The sequence below is a fragment of the Amia ocellicauda genome, chromosome 16, assembly GCF_036373705.1.
Source record: "Amia ocellicauda isolate fAmiCal2 chromosome 16, fAmiCal2.hap1, whole genome shotgun sequence".
Taxonomy (NCBI): Eukaryota; Metazoa; Chordata; class Actinopteri; order Amiiformes; family Amiidae; genus Amia; species Amia ocellicauda.
The window spans coordinates 24615085-24639142 of record NC_089865.1 but is presented as its reverse complement, the minus strand read 5'-3'; the positions used below and the strand labels follow the sequence as shown (position 1 = coordinate 24639142).

The 24058-nt window shown below is 36.4% G+C and overlaps 1 protein-coding gene across 4 annotated transcripts in view; it reads left to right on the top strand.

The window, feature by feature from the left end:
- adam23a (ADAM metallopeptidase domain 23a) overlaps positions 1 to 23885 on the top strand; it is a 150102-nt gene extending 126217 nt beyond the window's left edge. For 2 of the 4 annotated variants that reach the window (XM_066687611.1, XM_066687608.1), the window contains 2 exons: positions 13485 to 13575; positions 21813 to 23885. In XM_066687611.1, the coding sequence (XP_066543708.1) occupies positions 13485 to 13575; positions 21813 to 21858 (137 nt within the window). In that variant the 3' untranslated portion in view covers positions 21859 to 23885. Of the gene's footprint in view, positions 1 to 7693; positions 7785 to 13484; positions 13576 to 21812 lie in introns of those variants that run through there. The other 2 variants (XM_066687609.1, XM_066687610.1) reach the window with 2 other exon arrangements.
- Positions 23886 to 24058: the final 173 nt, after the last annotated feature.

Genomic DNA, 24058 nt, shown 5'->3' with positions numbered 1-24058 from the left:
TTGGAAGAATCTATACAGTATTCATAGTATGTACTGTAGGTAGGGGATAGGTTATGAAGGCATTTGTAAATCAGTGTTAAGACTTTTTAATCAGCACATGAGCAAACAGGAAGCCAGTGAAGAGGGAAAAGAAGAGGTGTAATAAGAGCATTATGTAATCATTGTAATCTAATCATAGTTTTCTGTGGAAGCCCAGTGTAAAGAAAGTAATCTAATCTTGAAATAACGGTACAGTACATTAATGGAATGGACAGGACAGGAATGGAGGCGTGAAGCATTCTGTAAGTGGAATAAGGTCAACTTCACCACTTGACACCAGGGAAAGCCTGGCATCTAAGCTAACCCGTCAAATTCAACACAAGTTGTTTATGCAGAATATCATAGCTGTTAATAATAATTATGTGTTTAATTGTCTATCAAGCCAGTGCTTTAATTCAATTAGACATGTCTCTAGCATAGATTTGAGTGTCATCGGCATAAAAGTTAAAAGATACTGCATGAAGCCACAATATTTCTCAAAGAGGCAGCATGTAAATGCTAAACAGAATGGAACTAAGAATCAAACCCCATGGTACTCATGTTTTAACATCAACAGTGGGTGAAGAAAAATTGCACAAGGAAACAAAAAAAAGCCACACCTGATGTACTGATTAGATGTTCTAGGTGGGACAAGAGTATAGCATGATCAGTAGTAATAAATGCAGCAGTGAGATCTGATGAAATGAAAGCATATGGTAAGCCAGAATCAGAGTTTAGCAAGAGATAATTTAATACCTTGATCAGGGCTGTGGTTATGCCTGAATCCTGATTGAAATTTGTCCAGCAGTTTGCAAGACTTGACATGATGTAGTTGCTGTGCCTCAATTCAATGCTCAAGGATTTTAGCAATAGATGGTATATTGGAGAATCAGATGTACTTGTTTACAGGGGCGTATGTTTCATGTACTGCAGCAATGGTATTAAACGTGTGTGAGTTCCTCATACAAGGTGATTGCAGACTCTGGAGATATTGGTATTGAATAGGATAGAGGAGAGCAGTGCAGTATGTTCCAAGTTCTGTAAAGAACGGTAAGAGATAGGGGGAGACATATTTATTGTAAAGGAAATCAAAGAATGATCAGAAATGTGAAACTCTTGTACTGAAAGGTCTGAGATGCAAACACCTTTAATGGTAACTAAATCAAGAGTATGTCCTCGGTTATGAGTAGGGACTGTGACTAACTGTGATGAGAAAAAATCTATAAGAGTCAAAAACTCCTTAGTGACAGCGTCGGCTAAATTGTCAACATGGATATTAAAGCCCCCATCCAAGATCAGGCGGTCAAATTAAGACAAAGCAAGGATAAAAAATCAGCAAGATCCACGAAAAGAGATTTCTTGCACCCATGGAGAGCAAAAACTACTGTAGGGATGTAGGGGAATAGAAAAAAAGATGTATTCAAATGATGGATACACTGGGATTGTAGTGGGGGGTTAGTGGAACATGTGTAGATAGCAGCAACAGCAACACTTCCACCAGGACCAGTTGGAAGTAAAAACTAAGGAGTGGCCACAAATATGGGGCAAGCCATGTGTCTGTTAAGCCCCATATAGCAATACTGTATTCTGTACTGAACAAAAATATGAAAGCAACATGCAAAGTGTTGTTCCCATAATTCATGATCTGAAATGAAAGATCCCAGAAATTTTCCATATGCACAAAATTATTATTTCTCTCAGATTGTTTGCATAAATGTGTTTGTTAGTGAGCATTTCTCCTTTGCCACAATAATCCATATACCTGACAGGTGTGGCATATCAAGAAGCTGATTAAATGGCATGATCATTACCAAGGTGCACCTTGTACTGGGTACAATAAAAGGCCACTGTAAAATGTGCAGTTTTGTGACACAACACAATGTCACAGATGTCGCAAGTTTTGAGGGAGCGTACAATTGGCATGTTGACTGCAGGAATGTCCACCAGACCTATTGCCAGAAAATTGAATGTTCATTTCTCTACCATAAGCCACCTCCAACGTTTTTTTAGAGAATTTGGCAGTATGTCCAACCGGCCCACAACCAACAGACCAACAGCCCAGGACCTTGATATCCGGCTTCTTCAGCTGTGCGATTGTCTGAGACCAGCCACCCGGACAACTGATGAAACTATTGGTTTGCACAGCCAAATAATTGTTGCACAAACTGTGAGAAACCATCTCATGGGAGCTCATCTATGTGCTCATTGTCCTCACCAGGGTCTTGACCTGACTGCAGCTATGGTGAGCATTCTTGCAGTTAGCATGCGAATTGCACGCTTCCTCGAAAACTTGTGACAAGACTAGATTAGGGCCTAATTAATGTATTTAAAAGCTGAATTAGTAAAAGGTATATTAACTAGATTAGAATATGTAAGCTCAGAAGATGTAACATGTGAATGTACATTTCCTTTACGTTTATATCTTACTATTGAAATATTATTATTGTATTCTGACAGAAGATGTGAGAAAACATACTTTGCACTACGATGGGTGGGTCTGCAGTAATTCCAATTAAGCAGATTAAGGGCTTTACAGAGTTTAAAAATATCAGACATAATTCTCCGTTCAGCCTGCCCTTGTAAAGAAAGGAGGCTGTGCGGGGAGTAACATCTACTAAAACAATTAATATTTGCAGATGATTCAAGTTCAAGACCATGTTAGCTGGAGTTGCATAACCTCAGTAAATGTTAATCATCCCCAGACAGAACTCAGAAGAGGAACTGCAGCCTCCAAATCCCAAGCAGGCCACTGCAGGGGTGCAGAGCAGTTAAAGCAGTCCAGATGTAGTTCAGTAATAAATGCCTACAATCAGTCCAGTTAATATGCAGCATTCCACATCTCTCAAACAGGCTTCACAGAGAGGCAGAAGGGAGTGGCAGGCAGTTGGCCAAAGTACCATGCAGCCTAAGCAATCTGTGCCTTGTAAACTGACCTCAGTGGGGCAGCAGGATGAAGTAGCACACAGGGAAAACACTGCAGAGCAGCCCACTCGGCTCAAGACTTCAAAGTTGCTGTCAACCAACATTGCCCATCCAGGAGAATGGGCAATAATTACAGTAACCAGACATGCAAAGCTGGTAGAGACTTAACAAAATAGACTGTAATTGCTTCCAAAGGTGGATCTACTAAGTATTGACTCAGGGGGGTGAATACTTATGCAACTAACCCATTTCAGTTTTTTAATGTATAATTAACATTTGTTTCACAAAACAAAGGCACCTTCAAGGTGTTGTGTATGTGGTGTTAATCAAAGGGAGAGAATCCTGATTAAATATATTTTCATTCCAGATTATACCATAACAAATTTTGAAAAAGTTCTGGGGGGTGAATACTTATGCAATCCACTGTATATTTATATTATATATACACACCGATCAGCCATAACATTATGACCACCTGCCTAATGTTGTGTAGGTCCCCTTTTGCCGCCAAAACAGGCCTGACCTGTCTAGGCATGGACTCCACTAGACCTCTGAAGGAGTGCTGTGGTATCTGGCACCAAGACGTTAGCAGCAGATCCTTTAAGTCCTGTAAATTGCGAGGTGGGGCCTCCATGGATCCGACTTGTTTGTCCAGCACATCCCACAGATGCTCGATTGGATTGAGATCTGGGGAATTTGGAGGCCAAGTCAACACCTTGAACTCGTGATTCCAGGCCACCTTCCTCCATTGCTCCGTGGTCCAGTTCTGACGGTCACATGCCAATTGTAGGCGCTTTCGGCAGCGGACAAGGGTCAGCATGGGCACCCTGACTGGTCCGCGGCTACACAGCCCCATACGCAACAAACTGCGATGCACTGTGTGTTCTGACACCTTTCTATCAGAACCAGCATTAACTTTTTCAGCAATTTGAGCTATAGTAGCTCATCTGTTGGATTGTAATACACGGGCCAGCCTTTGCTCCCCACGTGCATCAATGAGCCTTGGCCGCCCATGACCCTGTCGCCGGTTCACCGCTTTTCCTTCTTTGGACCACTTTTGATAGGTACTGACCACTGCAGACTGGGAACACCCCACAAGAGCTGCAGTTTTGGAGATGCTCTTACCCAGTCGTCTAGCCATCACAATTTGGCCCTTGTCAAAGTCACTCAGATCCTTACGCTTGCCCATTTTTCCTGCTTCTAACACATCAACTTTGAGGACAAAATGTTCACTTGCTGCCTAATATATCCCAACCACTGACAGGTGCCATGATAACGAGATTATCAGTGTTATTCACTGGTCATAATGTTATGGCTGATATACACACATACACACTGCCTAGACTGCCCCCTTGTTTGTTGTTTACCTTTTGTTGCCTTACAGCCTGAAATTAAAATGCATTCGAATACTATTATAGTTTTAATTAATCTACACATCCTACTGCACAAATTCCAAGTGAAAAATATATTCTAGAAATCTGTTCAAAATTTATTAAAAATAAAAACTGAAATAGCTTGGGTAGATAAGTGCCCACCCCCCCGTGATAGCAATCTTAAATTAGCTCAGGTGTAAGCAATTGCCTTCAAAATCACACACAAAGTTAACTGGTCTCCACTTATACTGTGTTAAATTGTACATGATTTCAGGATAGATGCAGTGTATGTTTTCTCTGATGGGTAGTGTATTTTAAAGCAAAGACTGAACCATGACTATCAAGGAGTTTAAAAAGAACTGCAGGACAAAGTTGTTGAAAGGCACAGATCAGAGGATGGCTATAAAAAAATAGATCAAAGACCTTGAATTTCCCTTGGAACACGGTCAATACGATTATTAAGTGGAAGGTGTATAACATCACCAGGACCCTGCCTAAATCAGGCCATCCCTCCAAACTGGATAACCAAGCAAGAAGGAGACTACCAAGAGGCTAATGGCAATTCTGCAAGAGCTACAGGCTTTTTTGGCTAAGACTGGTCAAAGTGTGCATGTGATAACAATATCCCAAGAACTCCAGAAATCTGGCCTGTATGGTACTCAAGAAAGCCCACCTTGAATGTCATTTGAAACAACTCTCTGGAGATTCTGTAGCCATGTGGAAAAGCATTTTGTGGTCTGACAAAACTAAAATTGAACTTTCTGACCTAAATTCAAGGTGTTGTGTTTGGTGCAAACCAACAAAGTGCATCACCCAAATAACACCATCCATACTGTGAAGCATAGTTATTATCATGTTATTATTATCTGAATATTATTTATCGATAGGGACTTGGGCAATTGTTAGGACAGAAGATAGAATAAATGGAGCAAAGTACAGAAAAGTCCTTGAGGAAAACCTGCTGCCCTCTGGGACGGAGGTTCACCTTTAAGAATGACAATGACCTGAACCACAGAACTAAACTGGAGTGGATATGTAACAAAAGGTAGGCCAAGTCAGAGCCCCTACCTAAATCCAATTGGACATTTGTGGCATGACTTGAAGATTGTTGTCCATCAACGCTCCCAAAGGAACTTGACAGAGCTTGAACAGTTTTGTTAAGATTTTGTCAAATATTGCCAAATCTAGGTGTGCAAAGTTGTTAGAGACCTATCTGAAAAGATTCACTCAGGGGGGTGGAGACTTATCCAGTCATGATATTTCAGTCTTGTATTTTTAATACATATTGTAGCATTTCAGGGTTTTTTGCCACTGGATTCACCACTGACCAACAAATAATTGGAGAGGTGAGTTGGGGTTAATGCAACAGCTTTATTTTCAGAGAGCTTTTTAAGGAGCACACAGAACCCCCACCCACCCCTGTTCCCATGCTGCTTGAACCCCAGAAACTACAATAATTCCCCCTAATAATCAAATTCTCAAATGAACTGCCCCACCCCCAACACACAGAACTGACAGACAGACTCCACATAGCAGTCCCAGATCACTACATTATAGAGTGGAGTTTAGTGAGTAAATAAGTGGGGAAACAATCCTAATTTATATGCATGAAACTCTGAGGCATTGACTCAACAAGCGGGGGTAGGCTCAGATACAAATACAAATGTTTTCCCACCACACAATCATACAGTTTAATTCCACTACTTGCTGAAAGCTTTCTCCTTAACAGAGGTTTTTCTGCCTAAAACAGGGCTTCTCAATTATGATCCTGAGGAACCCCGGTGTCTGCTGAATTTACTTCCATCACAGCTCTTGAACAGTTTGTCTTTAAATTACCTGTTTAATTAGCTCCATTATCTGTGGTTTATGAGTTGTTTAGACAAGTATAAAAGAGCAACACTATAGGCTTAGCAGGACCAACTGAAAGGTATTCTGTTTGTTTTAGTGTTTTGGCAACAACACACCTAAAGTGAAGTATTTCTGAAACTAATGGCTAAGGGCAAATAAAATCAGGAAAAATAGAAGATAATTCAATTAAGGGCTTGATAATTCTAACATTGAAAATCAGAAGAGACGGGGGTGCCCCAGGAACAGAGTTGGGAGACTATATGCTAATACAAATCCACTTTCAAGTACTGTGATTCTCATCCACTGCTGGCATATGAGTCAACATTTTAATTTGGCCCAAGTCTATATATACATTTGTAAATTGCATTTTAATGCAGCTGGGATATACTGGGATATAATCATATACTGGATGCCACAAAAAATAGTCTTCTCATCACTTTGTTCAGTGCAATATGCAGTTTGGAATGTATCCGTTTCCTCAAATTATCCCTAAGTACTCAAGAAGCAATGTCAGCAGCTTTAAAAACTGTATTGACGGACATAATACAGGGTTCTTATCTAATTTCCTTAGGAATCCCATATGCCTATTTTGCATCTGTGCATTCATTTGAATCTGCACAAATCACATTTTTCTGTTCTCGGTTGTTCTCTGGCTGCCAGTATAGGACTAATATTAATCCATATGTTCATAGGCTGGGTGTTTGGATTCATGTGATTTGTTTTTAATTAGTTTTTTCTTTGTTTTTTTCCCTCACATTTAAATTTGCTTCTGTCATTCAGAATTAAACTGTTTTGTCATCACTATTCATTGTTTTTGTTTGTTTTTCTCTTCCTGAATATGATCTGGTAAGTTTTTTTTTGTTTGTTTGTTTTGTTTTTTTGCAGGAGTAACTACCTTGGATATCCTGGCTTATCATTTTTACCCCAAAGGGAATTTGTATTGCAGAGGACTAAATAAATAAACAAATAAATAAACAAGAATCAAACAGTAGCTGTTCTGTTATGCCCATATTAATATAATATAAAATACTTTCCTTTACAAAACTATAACAAGAACTAAATCTCCTTACTACCATTAACCATTTAAATTATTGTGTGTATGCATGCAACATGTATGAGGAAAACTCAGATTTAAAGTTTAAAATATGTTGCTTTAAGGACTGTCAAGGTTTGGGTTTGGGGGGGATAATTAAAAACATGCTGTACTTTTATTTCTTCTTCAATTCTGTGTTATATATTTTTTTGAAAAATAATTAAAATGTGCACTTTGATGAGGGGAGGGGGGTTCTTAAATCATGTTTTTCTATTATGTTTATGAATCAATAAAAGCATATATTCATTGCAAACTAAAGTCCATCCAAGGGAAAGACAGGATTAGTTATATGAGGGTCAGTTTCGTGGAATGTTGTTCAGGTTGTGTTGGGGAAAGTAGGACCCTCAATCCCATGCAGGTAAAATAGAAAGAAGATGGTTTTCGTTGCAGAACAGATGGTAATTTTCTTCGTTAAATTATCCCTTTTCCCTTTGTACAGTGAGCTTGGCCACTAACAGACTGATAGGTGCAGTAGCAGGGACCATTCTGGCCCTGGGGGTGATATTTGGAGGCACGGGGTGGGGAATAGAGTAAGCATCTTTCTCAGTTTCAGAGTTTTATTATTTTTTCCTTTTTTGAATATTGGTGCCTTACTTGTGAGGTTTCATGCAATGAACCCTGAGCCCTCTGTGTACTGTCCCAGTGGCTTTGTTTCATGTGGTGGCCGTATTTCGTCATGTGATTGGACGTGTCAGTGTCAGTGTGAGTTTTTTCTTTGTCATGCAGTGTTTAACCCTCTCCTTTCTGGGGCATGTGGGGCATAGTTATATATATAATATATATATATATATATATATATATATATATATATATATATATATTAAAAAAATATCACACTTCAGTTTTACCTATTGTTCACAAGTAAGCCGTTGTCTCATCGATTTGTGTCTGTTTGTTTCTTTGTAGAGTTCTAGTCTGAATTCCACTTCACTGAATTCTAAATGAGACATACAAATAGACACCAAACAGCTTGGCACAAAGCCTTCCCTTATTTTTAGTTGACTATAATCCTCATTCAGCTACAATATTGCTGAGGGCAGAAACACAGTTTAAAAAATAAAAATAAAGCCTAACATCTAATCTAGTCTAAACAGTTTGCATAAAACAACCTAAATGGAGTTGCATTGAGTAACTCAAAGTCGATACCCCAGTTAAGGGAACAACTCCTGTATTTAATAGTTGTGTTATGCAACTGGCCATAGAACTTTAGCTTCACAAGTGTACTGTGTCACTCGAACTTCACGTCTGTCATAGTAACCCACAGTCAAGCATTTTGATGTACTGTCCAATATGTTGGCTCTATGCTTTTTTTGGGACAGGGTGCGAGCGGACTTTTTCTGGCACCTGCTTCAATGCCATTTAATGTTGTAAGTGTGAATGATGTAATACATTATATGAGTCTCACTGCCTAGTAAAAGATTAACAGATTTTTTTTCTTTTTCTTGAATAGTCCTGGCTCTTTTCTTTACTGCAGCAATTGGTTAACAATATGTTCTGTCTTTACCTGAGGTGCAGTCTTAGGATGCATTAGAAGAATTCATAGTTTCCTGTGGACCCTTGCAAGTTTACTTCCCCCCTTTAATCTAAAGATAATCTTGTGTGACATAAAAATCACACTATCTCACTCGTTTTTTGTCTTTTTTCTGAAAAACACACCAGGATTCTTAGTAATTAAGTAGTCAGTCACTCTGGTATTGTGAACCGCTTCAAGTAAAAAAGAAAGATTTGTTGAGTGCAAATCTCAATAGTTGAGCTAGTTTTAATTTGAAGTTTACTTTTTAAAACAACTCGTCTTCAAAGAGTGTCCTCTTAATAAAAATGTATGAGTTGTCAGAGGGAAGGCAAATCCTGTGCCCCTGTAGCTTGAAGTCTTGTAAGTAATGAAACATCAGATCCTGAAACACAGAAGGAGGACTTCTTTAGGGTGGACAGTAGCCATGGGTTTGATGAAGATTACACTTTTAATTGTTAAATATTTTGCTAATATGATAGAATTGCACAGAGAAATCTCAAATACTTTACTTATAAACTCCTAACACATCAGGATATTTTAACAAATCATTTTTTAAATATAAATGATTTTCCTTTAAGAAATGTACAGTCCTCATTGTTTTTTTGTAACTTGGTTGATATGTCACTATCTGTGCGACTCACTATCTGTGCAACAAATTAGCCTTTGGATTATCAGGGGTGTGAGGCACAATTGACCAAGTGCCATAAGGGCAGGACGAAAGAAGTTGGCTGGCTGACCTTGAGTAACTCCCTATAGTTTCACGTCTGCAGTTTAAGATTGTTAGCATTTTCCATCTACATCAAATCAAAGCAGTTGGCAATCTAGGCTCAAAATGGGTCTAAGGCGAGGTGGGGATTATGTAATCTCTCCCAATGAAGCACCAAATCATAGCAGTGGCCTGAGATCAGAAATCTATTCCAAATTCGGTTAAAAATAAAATAAAAAAAGTTTGCTTTTGACAGGGTTCCCACAGAAATCAGATTTTTTTCCCCATGACTTTTCCATGATCAATTTTCTGATTTTCCATGACTAAATTATTTATTCGTTTACAACAAAAATGCTGGAAAGTTGGAAGTGTACACAGAAAATAATAAGAAATAAGAAACAATAAGAAAAAAACACATAATCACCTTTTGTCATGACGGCCTCCTCCTCCCCTTACAGCCATCCAGTCCACCCACTTTAATAAAACATACTACCATCAACTAATAAAGAGTACACAAAGATCTAAATGCAAAATTAAACCTAGTACTATCTGATCAATGTATATGTAGTATAAATGTTAATAACAGTAGAAACTATACAAAACAACATTAACAGTCTCTATTGTAATGATTTTAGCAGTAATTCTGAATTGCCTTGAATATAAACTATTATAAATCAGCTAAATTAAAAACATACATTCAAACATTACAATATACAAATGGTCAGTTACTGTAGGGGCCTACAGTAATCCTTTCCCGTACGCTGCTTTTAGACGACTGCTTTGTTTTAAACTTTAAAGCTTTTGATTATTATTATTTATTTTTTTTCAAAGAAATTAATAAATAATGATTTTCACCAATAAATTACATGATTTTTGTGTTTGAGGAGTTTGGATTTTACTGATTTATACCCATTTTAAAACACACTCAATATTATTTTCAGTTTCTTATCGGTAATTATTTTTTATTAAATATTACTTCACAAGCTTGTTTGATATTAAGACATTAACTTGCACTCACATCGAAGCTGTTCTGCAGTGTACAGCTCACACAGATGCTTGCTGGATGTCAAGTGTTTAATATTGCGCGCTATGATTGGCTTACATACGGTGTTTGGTCAGCATAGTGGCATTGAATACAGAGCTCGCGCTGACAGAATAAAGCAGCAAATGGCACAAAAATCTCAGCTAAAGTGAGCTTTGAGATAAACAGTGTATATTGGTAACTTTTGTAGAATTTGTTTGTGGTTTTGAAATAAAATTTAATTTGTTGAATAGAACAATATGTATTGTTATTATTTACTTGATTTTAAATCAATATGCATATCATACATTTGGCTACTTTAATTGTGAATTTAAATGCAACAGACATTTCATGAAGTTTGAGGATTTAATGTAGGCAGGGGTTTTCAACACTGGTCCTGGTGAACCCCTGTGTCTGCTGGTTTTTGGAGTGCTCACTTGTTCAATTGAAACCTTAAATGGAATTATCAACTAACACATGAGAGCTGAAAATAACAGGACATCTCTAATTAAGCACTTAATTTGTTAAATTACAGGTTTGCTTAAATAACTGAGAGCTGAAAGCGCAAGTGAGCGAACAGTAGAAGACACACTACCTACATTAAATGCCCAATGTAGTGTCCATTGTATTTAAATTAAGTAGCCAAATGTATGATATGCATATTTATTTCAAATCAAGTAAATAATAACAATACATATTGTTCTATTCAACAAATTAAATTTGATTATTTCAAAACCACTGATGTAGGCTATAGTAAAAACTTTATTTTGTCCACCTTATTAAATCCGATTTTTTTTGCACTGATTTTCACCTGGTTTGTTTTGTTTTTTGTTTTGTTTTTTCCTAAATAAAAACTGAAAACATGCAACACTATGTGTATGATAATGAAAAAACAACAATTAAAACAGCATTTCAACTTTATTTCACAAAAATAACTTATCCTGATGAAGATCTTTTGTAGATCGAAAAGTTTTTGCTAAAAACCTGTTAAGCATGGGTTACATAAATACATTTTATTTGTGCATTGGAGCTGTGTGCAGGTATTTCTTTTAACTTTATATGGATTTTTTTTGTACCGTGCACCTACTAAGTAAGTTGGATGTGCATGTGATTAACTTTTACTATTAACTTTATTTCATATAAAAGGGCGATCATCATTCTGGCAGATCCTGACCAATTTAGTCACGATCACTTACACAGATTTACGTCATTCTGCTCAGAATCTACACAAATACTGTGAATTTACTGGCTGAATGGTCAGATTCTGTTGAGAATTATGTAAATTTGTAGTACAAGAACGCAACCAATTATCTTGAGAATCTGTGCAGAATGCCGAAAGTCTGCATGTTGTGAACGCACCAAGCTTCTTTGTGTTTCTATATGGTTATAGGAATTGTGCTTAGCGTATATGCACTTCAGACAGACTCTCCCAAGACTTGGAAATCCCTATGTACATAATATCAGGCACAGACCACTGTGTGCCATGATGTTCATAATAACTATATGTATTACAGAGTACGTACTAAAAGGAAAATTTAAACAGGATTTAATACAATTTTATTCTGCACCATGAAACTGTTACTTTGTATCAGAGTGTACATTATATCCCATGTATGTTGTAAATGGGTTTGACTGTGTATTTGTGTAGCTATTTCCCATGACTTTAAATTTGTTGGTCATTTTCCATGACTTTCCATGGCCATTTTTTTCCCCATGACTTTTCCAGTATTTTCAATGACTGTGGGAACCCTGTTTTGGCTACGTGTAGGTCAATAGTTTAGTACCAACACATGGTACCATACAATGCTTTCAATTCAGAACTCTACCTTATAATTTATTTCCAGTGTTGTAGTGCTGTCGACCTAATCCAGAAACACATTCCTATAGGTCAACACTAATAGTATTACGATAACATGACTTTGATGGGATCTTAACCTTCACCCAAGACATAGTAAGGGCAAGCACCAGAGCAGAAAGACACATAAACCAGGTTGAATCAATTAACTATTAATTATTAATTTATTAGGTCCATTGAATAATGAAAAGAGATGATGCTCAATCTCAAATATCAAAAATGATCATACTGAATTCCACATTTAATCATACATATTTAACAGTAGAGAGTTTGTGTTCGCATCCAAATAAATAAGTGTGACTGACATTATAAGAAACAATCCTCAATTATTAGACACACAAGGACTTGAAGTAGTGCGACCATATGGTATGGCTGCCAGGTCATTTTGAAATGAGAGTACATTTGATGTTTTCCATTTTACTGAAAAACATTATCATGCCCAGCAAACAGGTACTGCTAAAAAGCATTTGGTGTATTTCTGCCTTTCTGTTCCTGAGAAGACAGTTATTTGGTGCATATTTAACTGTGAGAGGAATTGCAAATTAGTTTTTGTGTACATTATTTGTTAAAATATTAGATAAAATATTACCAATCGCAAATTAATACAATGCACGCATGCGAGTATGCATACAGCTACTTGATACTGAATCACAAAAGGGTAGAGTATTACAGAGTGGGATATCTTGCAAACTGTGACAAGCATTCGTGTTCTATTCCTGCCGTACAGAGAAAAAGCCAGGACAAATCCAAGAAATTAAAAAGAGAGCGCTGGAGTAGATGCAGGATTCAAATTTGAATCATAAATTGGCAGAGACTGTAGAGATTTGAGTATTTTGTTGTGTGTGTTATTTAACAAATCTTTCTAGTTTTAAGGGAGAAAATACAGAAAAAACAATAAAAAGACAGGCTTTGAGGTTTGAGAGCTAAGGAATTGTGATGCAAATGTTTCTACTCTTTTAGGCTGCCCTCACTCTCAGAAACATAGATAACAAAGGGTTTGTGCATAGAGTAGAAGTTAAAATATATATGCCTCTACATATTCACATTTGTAAATTATATTTTTTAAGTGTTTTCATTTAATGTAATATACAAGAGCTGGTTCTTATATCTTTCTTCCCATAATCCTTTGTCACAGGTCCTAGTGCCACCAATCTTATAATAGGCTCCATCGCAGGCGCAATCCTGGTGGCAGCCATTGTCCTGGGGGGTACAGGATGGGGTTTTAAGTAAGCAATGTCGCATGTCTTCTCTTCAGTGGCTATGGCATTTCTCTTGCTTACAAAACTAAAGTTTTGAGTTCCTGCTACAGATGCCAGAAAGGGGTATTTGCACAAGTAGAGAGTAGAGATAAACTACACCACATTAAAAGGGGTGGGTTCAAGAGAGGAAGGATATTTAATTGAAAAAAACAACAATCTGTAGCAGGACCTCAGACACAATTGATTGGCCTAGCTAAAAGCTTGAAATGCATGTTTTCTACAATACTACTTTCAGCAGAATAAAATAATATTAAAATAACCACTGGGATATAAATTATATATGTATAATTTCAGATTTTTTTTATTTTAGGTGTGATGACAAAAGGTCACAATATTTTTTGCTCACATCCATGGCACTATTATTTATTTATTTATTTATTTATTTATTTATTTATTTATTTATTTATATTTTCACACTAAATCAGTACTATAGAAATAAAAATGATATAAATAAATGACAAGTGTGAAACAAGTCCAAGGTAGGTTTTGTTTTTGAATTTTCAAAACTGAGATGCAATGTAACATATAGAGAAAAATAAGTATATAGGTGGATCTGTAGTAGTATATTCTGTGTCTCTGAAATGCTACACTTCTGTAGTGTATTTACTTTTGTAATATATAAAGCAGACATACATAAGTAAATATTAGCTTACTAAAGAATACTGGTAGTTATTGTGAAAATATTTCATCCTACCCTTCATGAAAGGGTTAAACATAGTGTATTTGATTATCTGAAGGAAAATATTCAGATACAATTCTCTTTTGAGGTCTTCATCTGAAGAGAATGAAGTCCTCTTTAATAACAATCTTGGCCGTGGTGGAGGAATACTCAATATGACCTCAAAGGACAGTATAGGAACAATATATAATTTAAAATGTGAGGTTTTAATTTATTTGCAAACTATATATTAGTAGGGGAGAAATTACGTTTACCTGTAGTATTTGTTTTATAAACAACTGATCAAGGTTACTTATTCTAGTAGGTTACTCAAACAGAATTACAGCTGTTCTTTACATCTTGGTTATGTTTTCCAAATTTGGCAGATACACACATTATAGTGTGTAAATTTAAGTAATTAGAGGAGATTAGCAAGGTCTACAGGTGCAATCTAAACACATTTCACAGGCAGCTCATTTCACCATTGTGGGGCAAAAGGAAAGAGACAGCAGTGACAGTAACTTAAAGTTGCAGACAAAATATTTAATTATTCATTTGAAACAATGTAATTCACCAAATGCATTTAATAGAATATATTTTAGTAAATTGTCCTTTCTTATCAATATCATGTTTTTCAGTTCAGTGATTGAACTTAGTTAAGATAGCAGTGGGCAATAGTTTTATTGCCACAAAACATTGGATACCACACAATTATTAGTACCCATTATCTGAACCAGTGTAATTCCCTGGTGACATTCTTGACAGGAGGCTTTGCCAGAGCAATAGTTTACTATTGGAGTCCTTCACTGCCAGTGGGTTTCCAGATTTGAAAAAATATCTATATGTACTCAAGAACAGTGTCATTAGCCACTAATTAGACATTTGTAGACACAGGTTCAAAGGGGGCTTCTGAGCCCAGAAACCATGCCCTCCCTTTACTTTTCCAGGCAAGATGGGTCCCAATTAGGTCATCATTCTGTCGCAATTGTACCCAATTGTACCCTTCTTTAAATAACCCCCCCCACCATAAAAAAACATGAATAAGAATGATAGTTTTGTAATCCTTTCTATTTAGTTTATTTTTAACCTCTAAACATACATCTTCATCAACTTAGCAATTTGCCTAATATTATTCCACAATGAGGTAGGCCAATCAATGGAGTCCTCTTTAATAATGCATGAGCACTAAAACAGAAAATTCGTTTCCTATTAAGCATCAGCTTTTTTATTTTCAAGAATGCTTTGGTGGCATTGATTCTGCAAACACCTTACAATAAATGTGGAGACCATTTTTCTTCATTAAATATTATGGTGGTGAACGTACGTCTTCAGACCTTAAAATGGTTCCTATAAAAAGCTTAAAGGACAACAAAGATAAAAAAGCAGATATAAAAACACTCTACATTACCATGGTCTTTAAATATTAAGACTCCAAATCAAGCATTTTGTTTATGTCAAAGCCTCCCTAACATAGTAATATTGATATTACAAAATAAATTAAATAAATTGCATATGGGAATTGCGTCTTGGGAATTATGTCATAATTCAAAACTCTCTGTTCCCAAGATATAATATCCCTACAAAAACAACTGATTTGTGATGGTAAGCCAGTGCTGCACCAGTTCTAGAGAAGAAGAAATCTATACAGAATATTAGCTAGAATTCCAAGTCATTACACAAAGGTGTGTATAGGCTGCACATACTCACTTTTGTATTATTCAAAGTAATTACAGACATAAACAGAACTGAACCCAGTTAAAGCTGTATATCATCAGGTCTGATCATTTAAAAAAAGGCATACTGTTGATGAGTCTTAATCTTCCATGTACTACTACTACAACCCCAATTCCGAAAAAGTTGGGACAGTATGGAAAATGCAAAAATACAAACAAAAAGAGTCATTTGAAAATTCAATTCACCCTGTACTATATTGAAAACACATTATTAACACATTATTTGATGTTTTACTTTGTGATTTTTGTTTTTTTGTTTTTAATATACACTCACTCTGATGACTGCAACACACTCCAAAAAAGTTGGGACAGTCGACTGTTTACTACTGTGTAGCATCACCTTTTCTTATAATAACACTTATTAAGTGTTTGGGCACTGAAGACACCAGTTGGTTAAGTTTAGCAAGTGGAATTTTCCCCTATTCATCCATTATGCATTTCTTCAGCTGCGCAACTGTACGGGGCCTTCGTTGCCTTATTTTGTGCTTCATAATGCGCCACACATTCTCAATCAGAGACAGGTCAGGACTGCAGGCAGGCCATGCTAGCACCCGCACTCTCTGCTTACACAACCATGCGATTGTAATCCGTGCAGAATATGGTTTGGCGTTGTCCTGCTGGAAAATGCAGGGCTGTCCCTGGAAAAGACGACGTCTGGATGGAAGCATATGTTTGCTCCAAAATGTGTACATATCTTTCTGCATTAATGGTGCCCTTACAGATGTGCAAGTTACTGATGCCATGGGCACTGACACACCCCCATACCATGACAGATGCTGACTTTTGGACCTGATGCTGATACCAGCTTGGATGGTCCTTTTTCTCTTTGGCCTGGAGAACACGACGGCTGTTTTGTCCAATGTTGACTCGTCAGACCACAAAACACGATTCCACTGTGCTACTGTCCATCTCAGATGAGACCGAGCCCAGAGAAGTCGGCAGCGATTCTGGACAGTGTTGATGTATGGCTTCTGTTTTGCATAGTAACGCCTTAACTTGCATCTGTGGATGCAGCAGTGAATGGTGTTGACTGACAAAGGTTTACCAAAGTATTCCTGAGCCCATGTCAGGATATCCATTACAGACTCTTGACTGTTTTTAAGACAGTGACGCCTGAGGGATCGGAGATCACATGTATGGTTCAAGTGGTTTTCGGCCTTGCCTTTTACCCACTGAGATCCTACCGATTTGTCTTTGGGGAATGTTGTTCTCAAAGTGTTGGATTATTCGCTGACGCATCTGTTGGCAGATTGGCGAGCCTCAACCCATCCTTGCTCTTGAAGGACTAGGCCTTTTTTGGAGGCTCCTTGTATACTATGATTACACGATTGCCTCACCTGTTTCACATCACCTACTTATTTCAACTTGTCACATCGCTTTTAGTCCTAAATTGCCCCTGTCCCAACTTTTTTGGAATGTGTTGCATGCATCAATTTCAAAATAAACGTTTAACTTCAAAAAACGATGCAGTTGATTAGGTAAAACATCAAATACCTTGTCTTTATATGTTTTTTGTTTAAATACAAGTCAAAGTACATTTACAAATCACTCCTCTTTGTTTTTATTGTCCCAACTTTTTCGGAATTGGGGTTGTGCTAATACTACTAATAATAATAATAATCATCATGTTTGTGTACTGTGCCATCATCCAAGTTAGTGCTTACCATTTTACATTTATGAAAGCATGAAAAGGTTACAGGCACAGCTTCTAAGGGAAACAACAGTGCCAAATGCTTTGAGACTACAATGAGAGCAATTTTCTATTTGTATATGGCAGGCAGTTCCATCCACCTTTTTTTGTGTGTTCTTGCCTCCAGAATTATAGCTCCCGTCATTATAGAATTGCCTCAGTTTACTTTCTAGTTTTTAGTATTCAGATGTGTGTCACTAGTGCTGCCACCTACTGCACTATTCATGAATTGGTGGTTGTGCTGCAGCTGATACATTAATACACAATCAGGGTTATGATAAAATTTGAACTTTGACTCACCCGCTAATAGAAAACTACAATACTAAGTGGCTGCTTCAGCTTTTGTAAGATGATACTTTCTTCTACTCTTCTACTCTTCTAAATTAACCGCTATGTAGTTTGTAGTTTGATATGTGTGATTTGGTCAGAGTTTTTATTTAATCCGGCCCTAGTTTTTTTTTTTCAGTTGGCTGATTTCTGGGTTGCAACTTGAAAAAATAGTATCATGGATTATTTTATTGTTTATTTTCTCCAGATCGGTAGGGTTGTTCTGTTTATGAAAAAGTACCAATATAGTACCAATATAAGTATATTCTGAATACATACAGATGGGTATGTTTTTATTTATTTCAGCATTCCCATTATATAAGATAATTTAAGATTAAGATAAAGTTTACCAGTAAAACTTGCATCACGTGTGAAAACAAAATTAGAACAACAGTGTATATCAGGGTTCCCAAATCCTGGTCCAGCAGGTTTTCCAGATCACTTTAAAACACTCTCAGAACTGGGAAGAATAGTCCAATTGGTTCTATTAAAACACTACTAAATTGACATAGATAATTTAGTGCTCAGGTTGTACAAAGACCTGAAGACACTGTGGCTTATATATTTTGCATTTAGCTTACATTATATTGTATTACTTGGCACAAAATCCTATTTAAAATGATCCTTGTCATTTGTTGCATACATCCCACTTATTGTTCTAGCTCACAAGCTCACAATTCAGAGCAGTACTTGTGTAATTTCTAGTTTGCTTTTCCCCTCTGATTCCTGTTTGAGAATATGTAGTGTGCCTAATGGATAGTAATAATAGTACAGCAGAGTTTAATCTAAGCAGCTGACATGGCATGCAGTTGATGCGCATGGTCTGAAATACAATTTCTCAATAACAAAATAAAAAAACAGACTTCAATAAATCAATGAAATGATGCATTGGTAACTACAGGGTATTGTTAGCCTCCTTCTTCTTTCTATCAATATGTTAAATCTCAGAAGCAGGCTTGCAAATCAGAAGACTGTCTAGAACCAATGCATAATTACACTAGAATAGGCCATAACACTTTAAATTAAAGTTATATCTGTATCACAAGAGTTATGAGGGGTGCAAAAGTTCCAGGCATACAATTATTTTAAGAGTCTTTGCCTGGTTGTACCAATGGGTACATGAGTATGTATAAAGGACTAGCATTAATCATTATACACTGGCCACCACACCACTCTTACCTTTTTGTGGTTGGTAGTGGGACTAGGATAAGACATTGAACATGCCTAAGTTCTTTAGTGTGGCATCCACAGTTTATATAGATACTTTGCAATGCCAGGTTCTGTGCAGTCTTTTGGTAGCTTTTGAGATTTCAACACTTGTGGATAGAACTGTGGAAAGTTTTCAAGATTTCAGTGGCTGGTAATAATCTGGGTTGAGTTCCCAAGACAGGGTATAGCGCAGATGGCCAAACAACAATAGGGTTGGGTAGTCTTGAAGTTAGCCTGGACTTGGCTTGGCATGCAACATTGTGCCCTTTGGTTAGCTAGCCGCCTATGGGCCTGCAGTGTCATCAGCATCTGGGTTTTATGAATTCGTGTTGTCCTGCAAGTGTTCTGATACATTTGAAAATATATTTTTTGGTCATTCATACCCTCACAAATTCACTGCATTTTATGCTGTTTTCAAGTTGCAGCCGCACAGATTTTCTTTTACAAACATTTTTGACAGTGATCTTACTCCATACCCATTCAGCAGAAGTTATAGGTCAATCTTATAACATACATTAATAAAGACTGAGTATGTGACAGTGTTTCGGTAAATTGTGCATTATGAGATCATTTGTAATACCCACCTGAATAATCTTCTGCTCTCAAGTACCAAGTACCTTAAGTTCCCTTATTCAAATTAATAATATACTGGATTGATGTATAACTAACATATGTTCCCAGTCTATAGAAATTGGGCTGATATACAAACATAACTGGATTAAGGATCTCCAGGACCAGGGTTGGAGATCACTGGTATATAAAAAAAGAAGTGACAGTGTTATTTTCCCTTGAGATTACTACAACAGCACAGTAGGGTTTTCAAAATTGCATTTGATATCAAACTTCTTATTGTCAGTCTGTGGTCACAGAATTATGCTCACAAGTAGTCATCTTAAATTGTGCATGTGATTTCACTGTATCACACTCACCATTGAGTGACTAAGGTATTAGATGATTATTTTTCTTTTGTGTGGTTTTCTTTTAAAATCCAGTTTTATATATATAAACAACCCAACACCAATTGGAGCACTGGAAATATTTCAATATCTTTGGCTGCCACCTTTATGCTTCTTGTTCTTAACACCCATATGGATCTTCTGGCACTAATACAAAACAGTGCAAGAACTTGGGTTGTACCTGCCAGCTTTTATCGGTGCTTCACAGAATCTCTCGTAAACACTGTTTCAGATGCACTGCATGTCAATAAAACAGTGATAGTGGTGTTTTTTCTTAATGCCCACTTTTGAAATTACAATAGATGCATGAGTAACTGCTTGATGCCCCACATTTAGCCAGATTATGGGGAGGTTGTGCTAAACTCCTTTTGTTGATGTGTGATGTCTTGCACCTCTTTTATAGATTACATTTTCTTTGTCCCCCAGTGTATGTGTGGGGGGACGGGGAATGGTCTGTTGTGTACCTTTTACATATTATTGTATTTTACTTTTTTCAGAAAATAGATAAATATCAAATTACAAAAAAATAACCCTATTTCCCCAAGTGTAATCTATAAATATTTACTTCTGATCCCGAATAAGAGTTCTGTTAATTGTGTATCCTTGCTTATTGCATTGCCATTCCCAAGCTAGCAGTACTAACACTAAAGGAAGGCAGGTGGAGATTGTGTTAATTGTTAATTGCATTTCAAATCCCCATAAGAAAGGAAATTACTAATAATATTTATTTAGAAGGTAGTTTGGGATGTTTAAAAACATAATTTTAATTGAGGTCACCTAAAACTATTTAAACTGTTACCCCCAAAATCACTAGCACCAAAATCAGATCCATCATGGTTTCCTAACTTATTCACAATATCTGTCCCAGGTTTTTAATGCTTTACCAATAGGTTAATGTTGGACTGTCTTTTCATATTGTCAAAGTAAAGACATTGTTTTCCTTACAACCATTTTGTTATTTTTTTAATCGATCTATTTTAAAATCGTGCACACTAACTGCATGACATTGCATATACAATGCACACATCTTACACAATTAATGATTGACATTTGTGAGGATGGGGGTTTAGTGGATTATACTTATAATTAAATACATGCTAAGTTTGCTACCTGGATAAAAAAGTATTGGTAAAGGGGTTTGAGTATGGGACACTGGTTTAAGCTCTCAGATACAAGATTACATTGCCCACTGATTCACATACATACACACACACATATATATTTTGTTAAGGGGGGGACTTTTAAAGCAATGTTGGAAAGGACTGTTTTGTATAAAACATAGCACTAGGATAGACAGGCCTCAGAATAGGCCAAACAGACCAAACAAAAATATAGATCTACCTGCAAATAGCAAATTACTCGTATGAATAAATAAAAATACATTTGTGATTTGTGATTGTGAGATCAATTAAGATTTTGGACTCAGTCTCCTTTTTGAAAATTACTGAAATTGAGAATAGTTTTTGTAGAGTTATCGGTAAACTGTATTTTAGTCTTATGATCTGGCTCAGGAATGGCAAGTTGCGGTAAGCGGCTTGCACTTTGAACAAGAGTGTCTGTGTTAACTCCATCCTTTAGCTAATCCTTTTTTTTGATCCGTTTCCCTCTCCTTTCCTGACGCTGACTGGAAGAAATGTCAAAAAGAGGAGATATGACCCCAACGCGAGTGCTATCTAGAGAAGACGCACTGGAAATACTCTCCCCTGCTGAGATGGATTCCTGCTATTCTAAATAACAGACAGCAGAACTGGAGATAGAGGTTTTTGGTAATACAGTAGAGGACAAACTACTACTCATTTTAAGAAAAGCCCTTCAGCCCCCTTTTTCCTTTTCCAACCAGCCCCACCCCCCACCGTTCACTTCCCACTTCACTTGAATGAAAGAAACCTTTTTAAGTGCCGTGTAAATGGTGTACGTTTTAATCGCACAATGGGAAATATCTACTTGGCATGAAAAATGTTTAAAGACATTCTCAACCACGGCATGAAGAACTACTCCAGAAGGTTTCCTGCATGGCAAAAGCTAAGAAACTTGACATAAAAAAAAAAAAAAAAAAAAAGAGGAGAAAGCCTCACAAAAAAAACTGTCACGGGCATCTAGCGCAGTTTCTCTTATCAACTGCAGAATTTCTCATTCAATCTCAGGTCCACCCCCCACTTCCTCTTCCTAGATAACCATAAATACATAAGCACTGCTTCAGACTTGAACTTGCTATCCAAAGCAGTGACTGACACCATACATATTAATAGTAGAGATTGTATATATGAGGAAATCGTTACAAATATGGTAAAGAGTTTGACATTTTTTCACTAACAATTACTTTTTAAGCATGTCGTATAGCGGGTGTTTATGGGCTTGTTACTGCAAAAAATAAATAATAAACAAACAAAAAAACACAATTGCTGTTCAATCAAAGCAGTAAATAAACATACACGTGGAACCTTCAGCTCAGAGTGGTTGCCCAGAAAAAATAACTAGATTTGCTCTTGATTTCAAGAATATACACTTTTGAATATATATTTTTTTGAGTTTCAAGTACACTGTTTACCAAATATGTAGCAGGTGTCATTTAGCACAAAAAAAAAATCCCACTGGTGACTCAAGCCAAAGAATAAAACAATATTGGAAGGTCATGGGAGAGATATGGGGTGGTTTATTTTTCATTATTTTCTGATGTGCTTTTATTATTTAGCATTTGTCTTCTAATTCTACGTTCATGTAAAATTTACACACCGAATGTAGATTATTGATCTTAATGGTAATCAATGTGTCTCTCTGGGAGACTACAGTACACAATTGCCCATAACAATTTAACTATACAGTGATGGTGAAAAAGCACTCATTAACACCCACTATACTGGCTAAGCCTTGTATCCTCATGAATTCTTCTAGAAAGCAAGTTATGGCTCTTGCTGGTATGCTGCATGTGTACACAAACTGGACATAAGACAGTCCTAAATCCGCAAGAATATGCTAAATAAAATCATAAGAATAAAAAAAGATAAGTGCATGTCAACAACAAAACATTTAACTTTTATTTACTATGCAAAGAAAGGTATTGCACAAAGTTAAAGGTTAATAAATGTTCAAAAATAATTATGACATAATAAAAAAGGGTGATCTTTTATATGCTTAACCACTCCCACATCTAAGTTTTAATCTTAGCTTTAAACTTAAAATAATATAAAAAAGCTCAGAATTATTATATCCAAAGTGCAAATGGTTGTTTACATCCTAGAGATGAATGAAACATTGAAATGCATTGTGCTTCTGTTGTCCTGTATTATTTAATGAAACCAGGGTTGTTTGTTGTTGTTCGCTCTTTATTTGCATTGTATTTTTCTTACCTCACGTGTCTTAGATTTTGGTTCAGTTCTACATTGAATTGTTTTTATTTGTTTATTTATTTTCCATTATTATTATTGCTATTTATGTATTTGCAGACACCCTTATCCAGGGTGACTTACAGTTTACTTACAATTTACAGTTGTTTAATTTAAGCCTTAAGGCTCAATATCCTTTCAGTTTTCTGCTTTGTTTTCAGATTTGTTGCCCTTTGTATATTTGCATCTGCAATCCAGAACATCCTTTATGTTTGCATTATGATGGAGTTGTGTAAGGTCTCCAGAGCAAGCTGTTCCAATGTCAACACAGCCTCATGTTCAATTGGAAGGCATTGACAAATAAACAACTAAATTATTTTATTCCTTGATTTTGTTGAATTTTTTTTTTTTTATTGAAAACTATAAAGTAAATGCTATTGATTTGTACAACATTTTAGATTTGCTGTATTATTACTTGGCTTGGTACGTTTTGATGTTGATTTCTGATGTAATTTGAAGAATTAGAAACTAGGATTAACAATGCTAATTACAGG